Here is a 15,069-nt window from a genome sequence, read left to right on the forward strand (position 1 = left end):
GGGACATAATGTAATTGCAAATTTTAAATATTTCTTGGTCTATTTCAAGAGACATTTCTGAAGTTTGGGAAACACTTTCAGTGCATTCTGCGTCGTCATTTCTATAACTTCTTCCACTGGGATTCCTTTCATTTTGGCAATATACTCTGCAGCAATGAAAATATTCTTTGGTTCATTTCTCACCTGCAATGTACAAAAACAGAGAATAAATTAAAGAATCTGCAATGACAGTGTCAGATTTAATTTATCTTCAGAACCAGTTGTTACAAACAGTTTCAAATATACCATTGATAGGGCCTTAAATGTAATTTCTCTGTTATATTTGTTCATCCTCCACCAGTCCCCCTCTCAATCTATTCCTGCAATTGGCAAGAGCCTTTTCCTGTGTAGTCCCTGCCTTTCGGAACTGGCTCCTTGTATCACTCTGCCTTATCAACCTGCTATCTCTTTTCCAATTTCATTTGACAAGGTCTTTCCTTCCTTGTCTCTGCCTATTTAATTTTTGCTCTCTGTTACTGTCCTCAGTAAGCTACATTTTTAGAAATGCAGATCTGGAAAAACCAACAATTTACCTGTTTTTCAGGACCTAGTGCAGGAGAGTCGGTTTCTAAGCACATACATTCTAAGGGCAACTTCTTCACAAGCTTCTGCTTCTTAAAGGAAACAAGAAAGCTATTAAATGGCTCATTCACTCAAACTAGGAAAAAAAGCAGAGAGAGAGAGAGGGAGGGAGGGAGGTATGTTTCATGTTAATGGCATGGCAGTAATACACGTGGGGATCTTGTAAATATATTTTTGCTAATTGCACAATTAGGAAGTAATAAAAATGGTCAAGAATATATGAACTACTTTATAATGAAGTCTCCATAAAATACAGGATGCCACCCTTACTGAAGCACTCAACCCATTATTATCTATTAAATCAAGTAATAATATTGCACATTTAAAAAAAAAAAAACTACATTAGGGTTGCAAAGTAAAGCACTCAAAAGCTCAGATATACCAGAATCAAAGTTGCCTTTGCAACCCTAATTCATCCTCTTATGCAAATGTCTTACGATACAATATTTAATTACATGCTTGCAAACTATTTTTTTCTCCTCCAATCTTGTCCCACCTCCCATCCCCAGGGTTCTTGTCCCAATCTATTCCCGCATCCTAGTCTGGCTCTTGTCCCTTCTGCATTCAAATCAGGCAGCTGCTTCCTCCTCCAACTGCCTGGGCCCAGTGGGAGGTTACTAGAGCACAGGAGAGACAGGCTCCCTGCAAGGGAGCACTAGAGCTTTCCAAAGAAAAGGTCACCAGAAGTTAACATGGGTGAAACTACATATTATAGGGCAGTAGTCGGCAACCTTTGAGAAGTGGCGTGCCAAGTCTTCATTAATTTAAGGTTTCGCATGCCAGTAATAAACTTTACATTTTCAGGGCCCCCCCGATGGAATCCTGCGCCGGCAGCAGGCTGAGCAGTGCGGTGGCCGGGACCCCGGCTGGCAGGGGCCGGCAGACAGAACCCCAGACAGGCAGCGCAGGTGGCAGACGGAACCCAAGACCAGCAGCACACTGAGCCTCTTAGCCCACTGCCAGTCTGAGGTTCCGGCTGCCAGCCCTGCTTAGCCCACTGCTGGCCCAGGGTTCTGTCCATCCAGGCCGGCAGCGGGTTGAGCAGGGCCGGTGGCCGGGACCCTGGCTGGCAGCAGAGTGCCACTAAAATCAGCTCGGGTGTCGCCTTTGGCACGCGTGCCACAGGTTGCCGACTCCTGTTATAGCGGTTTTATTAAACAAAACAAAAAATCAGCATAACAGAAAGTAATAGTTTCTTTGTGATAAACTGAGGGTTACAGGCTGCAATCCCCAAATACTGAGATAGGACTAGCCCCTTTGAACTTTACCTGTTCACTTCTTATAATGGAAGGAGGAATGGAGAAGAAATATCCAGCCTTCACTCCTTCCATCGCCACAGATGGCCTCCCGTCAAATGCATGGAGCAACACCTTTTCAGCGCCTACAGAGAGCCAAACCAATTAGGAAGTAACTATATTCATGGTAGGACTATGATGTCACCTCCTAGTACCAGAACCCATGGTCTCACTGTACTCTAGGATTACAGTGCTTTGGAGAGGAGCAGAGTCAGAACTGCTCCTGTGATGCCACCACGGTTGTGACGCCAGCACAGTTGGTGCTTACGGTGTCAGATAGTTTATAGAATAGGTCAGGTGGAGGGGCGGGATGTGGAGAAGAAGAGCCAGTTACAAGAGGAGCCATGTTGGGAGATATGATTGGGATTGCAAGCAGAGACAGCCGAGGGAGGGAGGGAGATAGCACCATGGGAACAATTCTGATCTCTTTCTCTTGAAAGCATTGCAGTCTGAGGAAAGCACAGTTGGACCAAGGAGTTTCTGTCAGGAGTGGACATCATCATTCTAACATAATAGAGGCAAACAGAAATTACATTCACTTTCCTTCCTTTCTTATTTTTACAGGTTTCCCCCCATTAAGTAAAGCAAATAGAGCAATAATGAAGAGATGAAAAAGAAGACCTATTAAATCACCCTAGTCCATTCCCTTACTAGTGCAGGATACCATCCCTTAGGAGTGTGAATATTTGATATTAAACTGATACAACACTTGATCTTAGTTCAAAACACAAGAGATACCAGAGCCTTAATTTTTTTATCAATCTGTTTTAATAATGCTATGATTCCACTTCATGAGCTCCAAGACTTAAGCTGTAGAAGTATCATATCAGTTAATTGCCTGTAACACTATTTGAGATGTATTTAAAATTTCCACCTTTTAAAAATAAAGTAAAATTTCAATGCCAACCTGGAGAGTTTGATGTTCTGAGCAGACGCTGAGCATGGATATGGATCTGTCAGAAGGTGTATTTGAAGTGACAAACTGCTAGTCGCTAAGGCAATCTGAACTGTTCTTCAAACAAACAGTAAATCCCATAAATCAAAATTACAGTACTTTGAGAAGGACCTCCATAACTGTGCCCATCCAGCTTTGTGTACGCAAACTGACATGCATGATAAGGAGATATGGTAAAACCAAAGAAAGGCTGCTGAAAAAAACCTGAATTTTTAATAGCATGAAGTGACCCAAAAAAGTACCTTGTTCTTTTAGGAGGTTAATGGTTGGTCTTCCAGCTGAACGAGAATGGACGTTTCTAGTGAAGAAAAGAAAAGCTAGTATGAGGAAATTAAGCAGAGTATTTTTTAAAATAAGATTAACTGATTTGACAGCAATTTTTATAGCACCATTCACCAAGAAAGATTCCCTAAGAACTTTACAAACTTATATAAAGAAATTACTTCAGCCACCATGAAAATACAGTAGCAACAGTCTAGGACAAGAAGAGGAGAAGACTACTATATACAACTGAAACTACAGGGGGTATCCCAGGTAGGCAGAATGTAATTACCATGTTGTAATTTGGCCAAGACAATAAAGTCAATACCTTACTTTTCTAAGTGCTGTGGGCTCTTTAATAACTACAGATATGGAGGAATTTGATTTTAGGTCTCCTCTGAAACACAATAACCTGTCAATATAAACAAGACCTACAAAGGCAAATCCAGTCTTTTCGCTAATTGAATCTGTTTGGTCAAGACTTGTCTTTGTTCTTGCTTCTGTTCATCCGTGCTGGCAAATCTGGGAGTGAAATCTAGTCCAACCTACAGCGCAAGAGGAGACATAAGAAAGTTTCACCAACCTGGTTCCTTTACATACTAGTCTGCAGTTCAGTAAAGAAACTGTTTTTCAGTCCTGCCAGTCAATTTTAAATGTATACATTTGGGAGAGATTGCCATTAAAATGAGCTCTATAGCAAACGATCTGTTATCAGCTTAGCTTCAACATTCAATTTATTTTCAACTCTGAAGGTGTTTGAGAGACCCAAGAACTTTATTCAACATTTTAACCTATATATGATTTTTGTGCAGCTATAACCATTGTTTAACAATGATTTCCAAACTAAAGCCCCATATCCAGAGTCCTCTGAATTCCAAGGGAAGTTTGGATTCAGATCTGAACCTGTAGCTCAAGCCCATTTCTAGTGAAGTCAGCCAGCTGTATAGTATTGGAATTAAATATTTGCAGTTGATTTTTAAGTTTGTGAAAGGTTCACAGCTGTACCAGCCGAAGTCCTTGACTTATCTACAGAACAGGTGCAGCATGACAAATTTACCTATACTGACATGTCAGTGTGATTCAACTCTGCACAGGGTCAGAGGGTAAACCAAAGGGCATCCAGGTATAAGAGGATCCTTCATACTTATTTAATTCTCTCTGCTATGACTGCAGGCAAGATTGTCATTTGTTGTGGTGGTTTTGAGATATGACCCTGTGTCTGAGCCCACTTCCTGCAGTCTCAGATATGACCAATCACCTGTCACACAAGCCACTGTACAGCTGTTCTCCTTCATGTCCTGTAATAAACTGTCATGTAGCATTACCTGTGCTCTCATGTTGCTCTGCTGCATTCCACCCTGAATTTCAGTGGCGATTCAAGTGAACATTATGAATTCCCTACCTATTACACTGTGTTTTGAGGGTCAGTAAATTGACATTTTTAGTTTTATTTCAATACATTCCTACATACATGATTTCTGAAGCACTGTGGAATCCACTGAGAGGAAGTAATAACAGCTTTACTTACATTAATTAAGCAAGCCTCAAACCACAACAGCATATAAAACCACACTACAGTTTAAGACAGGAAGTAAAGGAGAATCCCAGCCAAACAAAACTGCTGAGGCAAATTAGGAAAGCAGAATGCAAGTACCTCAGTGGGAATTTGGCCAGGACACTGAGGTGGACACCTGTAATCTGATGAAACGTGCAATGGGATCTTTAATGAACCAAGTTCGTCAGGACCTTGGTTTTATATCTCATCCTAAAAACAGCACCTTCAGCAGCAGTGTCCCTGCACCATACCTCAGTTCAGTAGTGAGTCACAGGTAAGATATCAGCAACTGAACCATGGACACTGCTTTCCATAGTCCCTAAATGGTCAGTGAAGATCTCCCATCCAAGAACTGACCCAGCTTGATCACACTTTGCTCTCAAAATCACCACACAAGTTGGCAGGGCTGCAAGTGAAAGGTAGTATGTATATTTAAGATATTTCATACCAAGTCCACACTATTAACTAAATATAAAATAAAAAGTAGCTAATAGCTTTTAAAACCTCCTCCTTTTCAGTCAACCTTTACTGTCAAGTTCCATTGGCGCTTTCCTATTGGGCTGAAATCAAAATTTTGAGTTATTCTTAGCAGGAAAAGGCAGCTGCAAGGAGCAGGATGGGTCAGGAAACTCTAAAAATGAGAAGTACAATTGAAAAATCTTGAGAGAAAAAGTGGGGGAACGGGAAAGACTGGGGGCAGGAGAGAAGGATGATAAAAAATGCTATTACTGTATTTTTCTTCTATTTTTTTCAGGCTATTCCCTTACTGCTGTGTGAATGGTAATTCCCTTCGCCAATTTATTTATTTGAAGGGCATTAATGGCAGATTCAGAGGTAGACAAAAAAATTTCCCGTTCAGATGAAAAATTAGCACTGCAGAGTAAATAGAAGCTGGGGGAGCGGGGAGCTGCATCAGAGAAGTATATGAAGGAAAACATTTTCAGTGCTGGAATGACGGGTCAGGTTCTCCAGCTGCTCAGATTATTAGTATCACTTTTTGTTTCTATAGAACTGATGATGTGCTAAGTGCTTGTAACTCAGAGGACCTATGCTGGCAAAAAAAGAGGATTTAAACAAACCACAGAACTTCTACTTACCTCTCCAACTGCCAACAATCTATCTTTATAGAGTTCTATAAGTGGCAATGCAGCATCCAGGTCCTGCAAGAAGAAAAACAAAGAAATTAAAGAAACAACCCTCTATCCTTGCAAAGCAAGAGCAGGATGAATTCAGTTCCACTGTGATATAGAACCACGTAATCTGTTGCCTGTGTACCTTGAAACATGCTCCTACAGTAGGTTGGGGGGAGAAGGAACAGGCTGTCAGGTTTTAAGATCCTGCAAGGCCATTGTGCCTTAAAGTTTATTTTTTAGATGAGTGGAACATGTAATTATCTCTTCAAGACAAGATCTATTAATATCCTGAACATGCCAGCTGTTAGTCTGAGTGCAAACAGTCACCAAATATGGTCAGGGCATGGACACAGATGTATACATCTCTCTTTAGTCTTCCACTCCCCATGGAAGTGGAGGGACAGCTAAATGTGCATGTTCATTATGTTGATTGTAACCAGATCATCCACTCCACTGGAACCCTCTGCAAAACAGAGAGCCAAATGACTTCAGTAGCATTTTGCTTGAGTATTAACAGAATCAAAGACGGGTAAGGACCTTGGGATTTGATCCACAGTGTTTTCTGTATTATGGCAACAAGTACAGTTTAGGTTGGATTTATTTTAAATGTTAACTGAATCAATTCTGAATGCCTGCTGCTTGGCCCAATCTGGACATGTGGCAATTAAGAGTTTATTTATACCTTTAAAGTAACACTGCATTGTTCCTCCGGGGGAATACCTTGAACTGGATGAACTCCCAGACATGGCAAGACGAACCCTGGGTACCTAGAAATGAGAAATACATTAACAGTGGGAAAGATCACAAAGCATGCTACATCATGACTATTGTAAAGAACTAGAGAAAAAATTATTAACTAATCAATTAAGGCTACAGTACATTACTTGTCATTCCAATAACCAGCAATCCACTTGAGCAGCAGCATATCTTATGCCTCGTGCCAGAGAATGAAAGTCAGAGTACCTGGGTTCTATTCTTGCCTCTGACTGGACTTGCTCTCTGACACTGAGCAAGTCACAGTCAGGCTTTCAAAAGTCCTCTCTGATTTTTGGATGTCCAATTTGACACATGTAGTGCCTGATTTTCTAAGGTTTGGGTGCTGAGCACCTCTGAAAATCAGACCATGAGTGTTGGATCCGAAGAAATTGAAGAAACTAAAATCAGTAGTCTCTCTGAAAATTTTAGCCTCAACATCTCTGCGTGTCAATTTCCCTCCCTCTGTAAAATGTGGGAAAATAGCTCCTTCACAAGGATGTTGTGAAGTTTAATTAAAGTTTATAAAGAACTTTGAGATCCTCAGTTGAAAGGAACTACAGAAAAGCATATAGGAGCTTCAGTCACAGACCTGGACCCCATTGTGTTAGGCATTGTTCAAACACAGAACCAGAAGACAGTCCTTGCCCCAAGGAACTTACAGTCTAAATAAGGCCTTGCTGCATCCCATGAACAGCCCTTAATCCTGCTCTGTCCTTTGGGTACTGCTCATGTACAGTCGCAACCTATGTTTTCGTTTTCTCCCTTTCCATAGAACGTGCTTTCCTTGATGTTTTGAATCCCACAGCACCGACCTTATCTAACGCTCTGCAGTCATTTAAAAATAACTATTGTTTTAATCACATGCAAAGATGACAAAGTCGTTGGAATAAACAATACCTTTCTGAAAGCTGGATAATTTTTTCAAATTCTCCTGAGTGTTCAGCAACTGCCACAAGGGCCAAAACTTTAGCCTGAAACAATAGGAAATAAAATCTCTGTAGCATAGAGGAGCAAATGGAAATCCTAGGTTAACTTCCTCGCTTGACAGAACTTCCAGGCTCTCTCATAGTCTGCATTTAATTGATAAAAATTAGGTGGGGATATTTCATGTAAAATGAACCCTTCTCAGGAAAGCTTAGTGCTGGGGTGGGATTTGGGAGAGAAGGTTTAAATTCCATGTGTTCCTAGGAACCAGCCCTGTGCCACCTACTGGTACAAGTACTGAAAACAATAATCAGAATAGTTTTCAAAAATGTCCATGAATTCAGAATTTTTTAAAGACAACAGGGTATTTTTAAAGAATAGGGTAGGTTAGGTATTTAAAGTCCAAAACAAATTAATGAGCCCTGTGCTTTTTGGCACATCTAATGTAGGTTAAACAGGGGGAACATGACATCTCAGGGTTTTGGTAATGGGCTATGGAACATTTCAACTCGAGACCACTATCTCAAATACAACTAGATGGAAGCAAAAGCATGCCCGTAAAGTCAATGAAAAGACTCCAGTTAATGTCAATAAGAGCTAGGTCAGTAATAAGTGAAAGTTTATTCTATCTGATGGCTTTCATGGAGGTCTAGGTAATAGCCAAATGGTAAACCAACACATTTATTACTTATTGACAGCCTTGTGGCAATCTCAGCACCAAGGACTGAATAGCCATGGAAACTGAAGTACCCAATTGCTCCTAGAATTGGCAGCTCTAAAGTCAGGATGAGAAATGCCAGCATCATACCACAGGGAAGTTTGCATGGTTGCTGCTCCTATTGTAACTCTTTTGTGATAAAGGATTTCAGTTTACTACACTGGCACTAAAGCAACCTGTACCAACATTTATATGAATGATATTAGAAAACCATTATTACATGAAACACACTCAATTTTGACTAATAGGTAAGACAATGAAATAAGAAAAAATAGGTGAATTAGAAAGAAACCCTGCCCTCCTAATAAGGATTTTTCCATAGGATCCATGAAGAAACAGAAATGACAGCTGATTTTCCTGTCCATATAATGGTAGCAAAAGCATCTTAACCATAAATAGTTCCTTTAAGAACCACGTGCTACATACAAAGTCATGGCTTCAGAAAAATATAATGCATTCAACAAGATTTGTCTTTCTCAAAATATAACCCCAACTATTTGCCTGCAAAAGACTAGACCTTGATTCTGCAAGCTACTCCACATAGAGAAACCACTGCACCTGTCCAGAGTCGGTTAACTTCACTGGGGCCGGGTACAAACTGGGTGGTCCTTTAAGGCAAGCTGGGCTCAGCTTTGCCTCTAACCAGACAACTATCCTCAAGCTGAATGTGATGGAGACTTAATTATGACTAACCCCAGCTGCAAGGAAGGAGGGGAATCAGAGAGAGGACTCCTTAAACAGATCTGGGAACTCAGTCTGGAGAGGAGGAAGAGGGGTTTCCGTTCTATGGAAATCAAGCTGGAAAAGATCTACAGGAAGTAAGTCAGGCTCCTGTGAGGGTGAGCAGAGGCCCTTGGATAGGACCTGTAAAGAGCATGGAGATTCCTGAGATGTGCTGGTGCTGCCAGAGTATCTAGCAAGGCAAGGCAGTGGGGGGGAAGCCTGCTGAGGAGATGTAACATAGGAGAAACTCTGTAGGGCCCAGAAATAGGGGCAAAAAGGCAGAGAATTTCAGTGTAGCCTAAGAGGTGCGAAGTATTATTAGTGTAAATATTTATTTGGACTTAGTTGGACCTCTTGTTACCCCAAAAGGGGATTGAATTTTTCAGTGTTCTGGAGAGGACCCAACCAGACAGGCCCTGGTGGGGCTAAGGAAGTGATCACTAGAGGGGCTAGAAATGAAGACCCCTGCCACCCATCATCCAGGCATGAGGGGGAAATCTTGAGGTGAAGACATGCAATTACAGGGTTCCATTCAGGCATGAGTTGGCCCACAAAGAATGGTAGAGAAGTCAGTGGGGCTCTATGGGAAGTCAGTTGGCCTGGCTGTGCAGAGCAGTTTGCAGGATCAGTCCCCAAGTCACTAAAGTTCCTGGACAAAGCACAGCCAGTAGAGGCTTTTACTTTATTACTAATAGACCCTAAGCCGGGCTGTTGTCTAGCTTGTCCTTCTTGTCAGATGAAATAAACACAGTTGTCACACTCCAGGCCCTGCCCCCAAGGAGTCCCCTGGGGGAGGCAGATTAGCATTGTATATGCACTGTCTATTGCTAATGCTGTTGCAAACATTGCAGGGCAATTTGGGAAGGGTTAAAGGTGTGAGTGGGGAGTGGAAAATTCTTTTGCAGGCTGCAAAAGGTTAAAGGGGAAAAAAAGAAAGGGCAAAAAACGGGTTAACTTAACACTGCAGCTAGCAAGCTTAGTCCAACAATAAGACTCTGGCCCCAGTCCAAGGTCACAGCGCTAGACAAAAAGTTATTTTACCCAGCTACAGCCAGCCATAAAAAAAGAAAAAATACACCGAACCAGGGCTGCAGAAATGGAAAACACTGGCGAGACGATGAAGGGGGAGCAGAGCTTTGCGTCCCTGGAGCCATTGTGTTTTGGGAAAGCGGAGAAGACCACAAAAAGCTGGTTTGAACTGGCACAAAAAGCACCAGAAACAGAAGTCCCTGACCAAGATGCCCCCAAAGGACCCTAAGGTTTAAAACCCTCCCGAGAGCTAAAGCAAATTGAAGATCACAGCGGACTCTGGACAACCTGTACGCACAGGACAAAACTCCTGTCCACCCCTCCCTCTCTTCTTATGTTACACCCAGGCCTGGCCAGCCTCGGGTAGTGCGGGTGTGAGTATTAAAGTGGGTTAGGGCTTGGGGCACTAATGCTTTCTTCCTTCCTCTGAGTGATGTGGGGAACGCCCCTCCCGCCCTCCAGCACTCTCCGCTGTTATTTTATCAATAAAGCTTTAAAACTCAGTTACGTGGTATGCTCCGTCATCTCCTCCCTAAAAATCCTGCGGCCTCAGCCTGACCACCTGACACCCCAGGCAGATTGGTAACTTAAATCTGTCACAGTTTTGGTGGAGAATGTGGTCACTGCCACAGATGACTTGAGATCTGTAAATCAAGATCTCCCAAATTCTAATCTCAGCTTGGACATGGACTCCTATTGTGAAGCTGAATCCCTCACTTCACTTCTCTACCTCAGTTTCCTCCATCTATACAATGGGAATAATAATGAATACTGTAACGATTACTTCATGTTTGTATAGAGCAGTGGTTCTCAAACTTTTGTACTGGTGACCCCTTTCAAACAGCAAGTCTCTGGGTGTGACCCCCCCTTATAAATTAAAAACACTTTTTTATATATTTAACATCATTATAAATGCTGGATGCAAAGCAGGGTTTGGGGTGGAGGCTGACAGCTCGTGACCCCCCATGTAATAACCTTGTGACCCCCTGAGGGGTCCCGACCCCCCAGTTTGAGAACCCCTGGTATAGTCTGGAAGTGCTGAATATTCAGACTTCATTAGGCTTCCTATAAATTCTACCTTTAACCAAATGTTGTGTTGCTAGCCATCCTGTATTTTAAAGTATAAAACTTTGTGCTCAGCTAACAGGAAACGTGCAATGTTGGTATAAGGCCCAGATCCTGCAAACACACAAGCTCATGCATAACTCTAGAAATGTGGGTAGCATTATTGACCTCAATGAGGCCACTCATATGCCTAAACTTAAGCATGTGTGTAAGTGTTGACAGGAGCAAGACCCATGTTTAGTAAATAGCAAATACTTTGCAACTATGGAAAAATGCCAGTATAGTTACCCACCTTCTTTGCTTCTTCCAATATGTCCTCAATATCCTGAAAGAGATTATAATGTTTTATTGGAAACCTGAATCAGAGGGGGCAACAAAATTTTTAAAATGACAAGTGTCTACTCTTTTAAGGGCTCTGCAAATAGAGCGAGAGCTGAAGGGCTACAGTGGAAAAGTCATGGATGATGCCACAGGGCTGGAAAACACCCATCTGTGAGATGCAAACCTTCCACTTGGGGGAAAAGCAGCCCCAGCAATCCCTGAGCAGCCCCTCACACCCCAAAGCAAGGGCCCCTGATGCAAAGCACTGGGGGTGGGGAGCAAGGTGGAAGGGGGGAGCAAGGGGCAGGAGGGGGTGAAATCCAAATGGGGGGGGTTAAGAGTGTAGATAGGCTGGGGGGGTAGAACCTGATGGGGTAGGGAGGGGTAATCAAGGGGCAGAAGGGGGTCCCAGTGGGGCAGACCAAGGGGCAGGACAGGGGGACTGGTTGGGCAGGGTCCCAATACGGTACAAAGGGAAGATGCCAAGAAGCAAGGGGGGGGTGCTGGTGGAGTGGGGAGGAGGGTGACCAAGGGGCAGGGTCCAGTGGGGCACAGAGGGGGGTGACCAAGGGGCAGGGTCCCCAGGGGGGGTGACGTAGGGGCGGGAGGGGGGTGCTGGTGGAGTGGGGTGACCAAGGGGCAGGGTCGAGTGGGGCACGGAGGGGGGTGACCAAGGGGCAGGGTCCCGAGGGGGGGTGACGTAGGGGAGGGAGGGGGTGCTGGTGGAGTGGGGTGACCAAGGGGCAGGGTCCCGAGGGGGATGACGTAGGGGAGGGAGGGGGTGACCAAGGGGCAGGGTCCAGTGGGGCACGGAGGGGAGTGACCAAGGGGCAGGGTCCCGAGGGGGGGTGACGTAGGGGAGGGAGGGGGTGCTGGTGGAGTGGGGTGACCAAGGGGCAGGGTCCCGAGGGGGGTGACGTAGGGGAGGGAGGGGGGTGACCAAGGGGCAGGATCCAGTGGGGCACGGAGGGGAGTGACCAAGGGGCAGGGTCCCGGGGGGGGGTGACGTAGGGGAGGGAGGGGGTGCTGGTGGAGTGGGGTGACCAAGGGGCAGGGTCCCGATGGGCAGGGGATGAGCAAGGGCCGCCCCCGGACTGCTCCGCACCCGCTCAAAGTCCGGCGCCGCGAGGTGGCAGTGACAATCCACCGGCCCCGCAGCCCCCATCTCGAGCGCCCCAGGCCGGAACGGCTGAGGGGTGCCCGGTTTCCACCCGGACAGGTGACCTGAGGCGCCGGTGCACGAAGGGCGGGCGGGTTCCGCTTCCGGCGGTTTGGAAAGCGGGAAATGGCGGCAAGCCCAGCCCGGCCGGGAGCGATGGAGGCGGCGGCGAAGGGGCCGGAGCCACCGCCACCGCCACCGCCCCCTTCCCCGGCCCTCCGGGAAACGCGCGTCCGCTGCTGCTCGAAGCGCTGGGTGGGCGAGGTGCTGGGGCTCTGCGCCCCCTACGTGCGGGCGCTGGCGGACGGGCAGCCCGGGGAGCTCGGGGCCGAGAGCCGGGAGCGGGCGCTGCGGGACGCGCTGTGGGTAAGAGCCACCGCCGCGGGGGTGAACGGGAGCCGCATGCTGCGCCCGCTCGCGGGGGGGAGGCTGGACCCCGTCCCCGTGGCCTAGAGACTAGAGCCCCGCCCCGCCCCCTGGGGCAAAGCCCCGAGGCGGGCAGATGCCCCTGGTGAGGCCGAGGCACCCCAAAATATTAGCCTTTTTTTGCAACTGCATGACATTGTTGACTCTCGTTCAGTTAGTGATCTGCTATGACCCCCAGGTCCTTTATAGCAGAACCACCACCTATTCCAAATGTATAGTTGTGCATTTGATTTTTTCTTCTTTCTAAGTGTAGTACTTCGTACTTGTCTTTACTGACTATTTCCTCTTGTTGATTTTGGACCAAATCTTAAATTTGTGAACTCCATTTTGAATTCTAATCTAAGAACGGTGATAATATTAGACACTGCTACCGTGCTTTGCATCCCTTGATCTCAGCTGCTTCTAAAGACTGGAGGGAGAAATGTTTCTGTGTTTCAGCCTTTGTCTTGTACATTTTAGTGTGCTTTGTGTATAGTCAGTGTCATTGTTATTCCTGTGCAGTCAATTAGGCCCTGATCCGGCCATCCAACCAGTTGTGTGCACACAGAGCACCATTGACTTCTTTGGGGCTCCAAACTTGCTCAGGAATCTGCCTGTGTGGCTCACATTTCAGGACTGGGGATTGGTCTTGTTTCCCCTATTGCTTGTATGCGTCTTTCATGCAGGGACAGGAAAAGAACAAATACAATCATATTCTCCTTTTTTGTAAGGGTGGACTCAGGGCTCTGGGCCAGGGTGGGACCCTTGGGCATAGGTGGTGTTTGACTTCTATTTTGAGGAGGCAAGGGCCGGCAGGGCTTCGGCCAGCTCCGCACAGCAAGGTCCAGGGAGGGAGCACCACCTCCACCCCCGGACTCTCCTCAGCAGGCCACTCACTGTCTGGAGCTGTGTGCCGGTGTCTGCTCCCTGAGGGCTCTGCTGGCCCCGGAGCCAGCTCCCTGCCTGGGCAGCTCTGACCAACTGCATGAGCAGTCAAAGGAGGCTGGGAGCTGAGGAGCAGCCGCAACCCTGGGCACCAGCAGCAGATGAGGGAATGCCATGGCTGCCCACTCCATGGCACCACCAGCCAGAGGAGCAGCTGCCCCACACTGCCTGGCTCCAGCTTCCCACCTAGGATCTGGCCAGAGGGTGGGGGCTGAGGGAGAGGAGGAGGTGGGGGCGAGTTGCCCCGGGGACTGCCCCACTCTGGGTAAGGAACTACAGTTTTGGGGAGAGGGGAGCAACACCCTTGTGCCCCCTCAACTCTGCCCATGGGCTCAGGGCTTCAGTCCTGTTGCTCCCAGCCTCAGCGGGGGAGGGGGTGGAGCTCGGAGTTTCAGCCCCCCCGCCACTCCCGGCTTCGGGGGGGGGGGGGAGCGCTCGGAGTTTCAGCCCCCCCGCCACTCCCGGCTTCGGGGGGGGGGGGGGAGCGCTCGGAGTTTCAGCCCCCCCGCCACTCCCGGCTTCGGGGGGGGGGGAGCGCTCGGAGTTTCAGCCCCCCCGCCGCTCCCGGCTTCGGGGGGGGGGGGGAGCGCTCGGAGTTTCAGCCCCCCCGCCGCTCCCGGCTTCGGGGGGGGGGGAGCGCTCGGAGTTTCAGCCCCCCCGCCGCTCCCGGCTTCGGGGGGGGGGGAGCGCTCGGAGTTTCAGCCCCCCCGCCGCTCCCGGCTTCGGGGGGGGGGGAGCGCTCGGAGTTTCAGCCCCCCCGCCGCTCCCGGCTTCGGGGGGGGGGAGCGCTCGGAGTTTCAGCCCCCCCGCCGCTCCCGGCTTCGGGGGGGGTGCCCCTGGCTTCAGTGGGGCGGGCCCCTCTGCCCTTCTGAAAGGGCTTATGGACCACCAGGAGGTCACAGACCCTGGTTGAGAACCACTGTCATAGACCATAAAGAAGTGGCCAGTACCCAACCTCCACAAGAGAAGTAATCTTCTTTAGAGGTGAGAATTTGTAACCTATAGACAAAGGTAGCTGCATGGCTTCCCTCCTTATCCTCACTAACTCCTCCTGGTGCCAAGTCCGGGAGAGGAGGCCAGCGCTTCTCCTTACTCTGCAGCAGTTTCTACTCCTGCCAGACAGGGGGATGGGCTACAGCATGCTCTCATACTTCTACTTTTTCAGTTTTTTCTTGCCAGTCCCCTCTTCCTGGATGTGTGGAAC

General features: G+C 47.2%; 2 protein-coding genes across 3 annotated transcripts in view; one reads left to right on the plus strand and one right to left on the minus strand.

The window, feature by feature from the left end:
- LOC141985299 (deoxyribonuclease TATDN3-like) lies at positions 1-12,663 on the minus strand. 2 transcript variants are annotated; one of them, XM_074949281.1, is made up of 10 exons: positions 12,462-12,663; positions 11,328-11,360; positions 7,474-7,547; positions 6,503-6,587; positions 5,785-5,847; positions 3,568-3,677; positions 3,114-3,169; positions 1,890-2,002; positions 573-650; positions 1-183 (listed from the first exon to the last, which is right to left on the minus strand). In XM_074949281.1, exons 1-10 carry the CDS (start codon positions 12,519-12,521, stop codon positions 40-42), a joined length of 816 nt encoding a protein of 271 aa, XP_074805382.1. In that variant the 5' UTR covers positions 12,522-12,663; the 3' UTR covers positions 1-39. The 2 variants fall into 2 exon arrangements, with proteins under 2 accessions (XP_074805382.1, XP_074805381.1); XM_074949280.1 differs by having other exon boundaries at positions 573-653; positions 12,462-12,661.
- The window catches only part of NSL1 (NSL1 component of MIS12 kinetochore complex), a 16,286-nt gene continuing 13,858 nt past the window's right edge, over positions 12,642-15,069 (plus strand). Inside the window, exon 1 of the mRNA XM_074949279.1 lies at positions 12,642-12,881. Coding sequence (XP_074805380.1) covers positions 12,642-12,881 — 240 coding nt within the window. The remainder of the gene's footprint in view (positions 12,882-15,069) is intronic.

This window comes from Natator depressus, chromosome 3 (genome assembly GCF_965152275.1).
Source record: "Natator depressus isolate rNatDep1 chromosome 3, rNatDep2.hap1, whole genome shotgun sequence".
NCBI lineage: Eukaryota > Metazoa > Chordata > Testudines > Cheloniidae > Natator > Natator depressus.

Bases quoted from the DNA above. Each gene is read 5' to 3' on its own strand.
- LOC141985299 (XM_074949280.1), bottom strand. From the start codon at position 12,521: ATGGGGGCTGCGGGGCCGGTGGATTGTCACTGCCACCTCGCGGCGCCG. The intron at 5,848-6,502 runs GTATAAATAAAC...TTCTTCTTGCAG, and splicing joins AATGCAGTGTTACTTTAAAG to GACCTGGATGCTGCATTGCC. The intron at 3,678-5,784 runs GTAAGTAGAAGT...CTTGCGCTGTAG, and splicing joins GATTGTTGGCAGTTGGAGAG to GTTGGACTAGATTTCACTCC.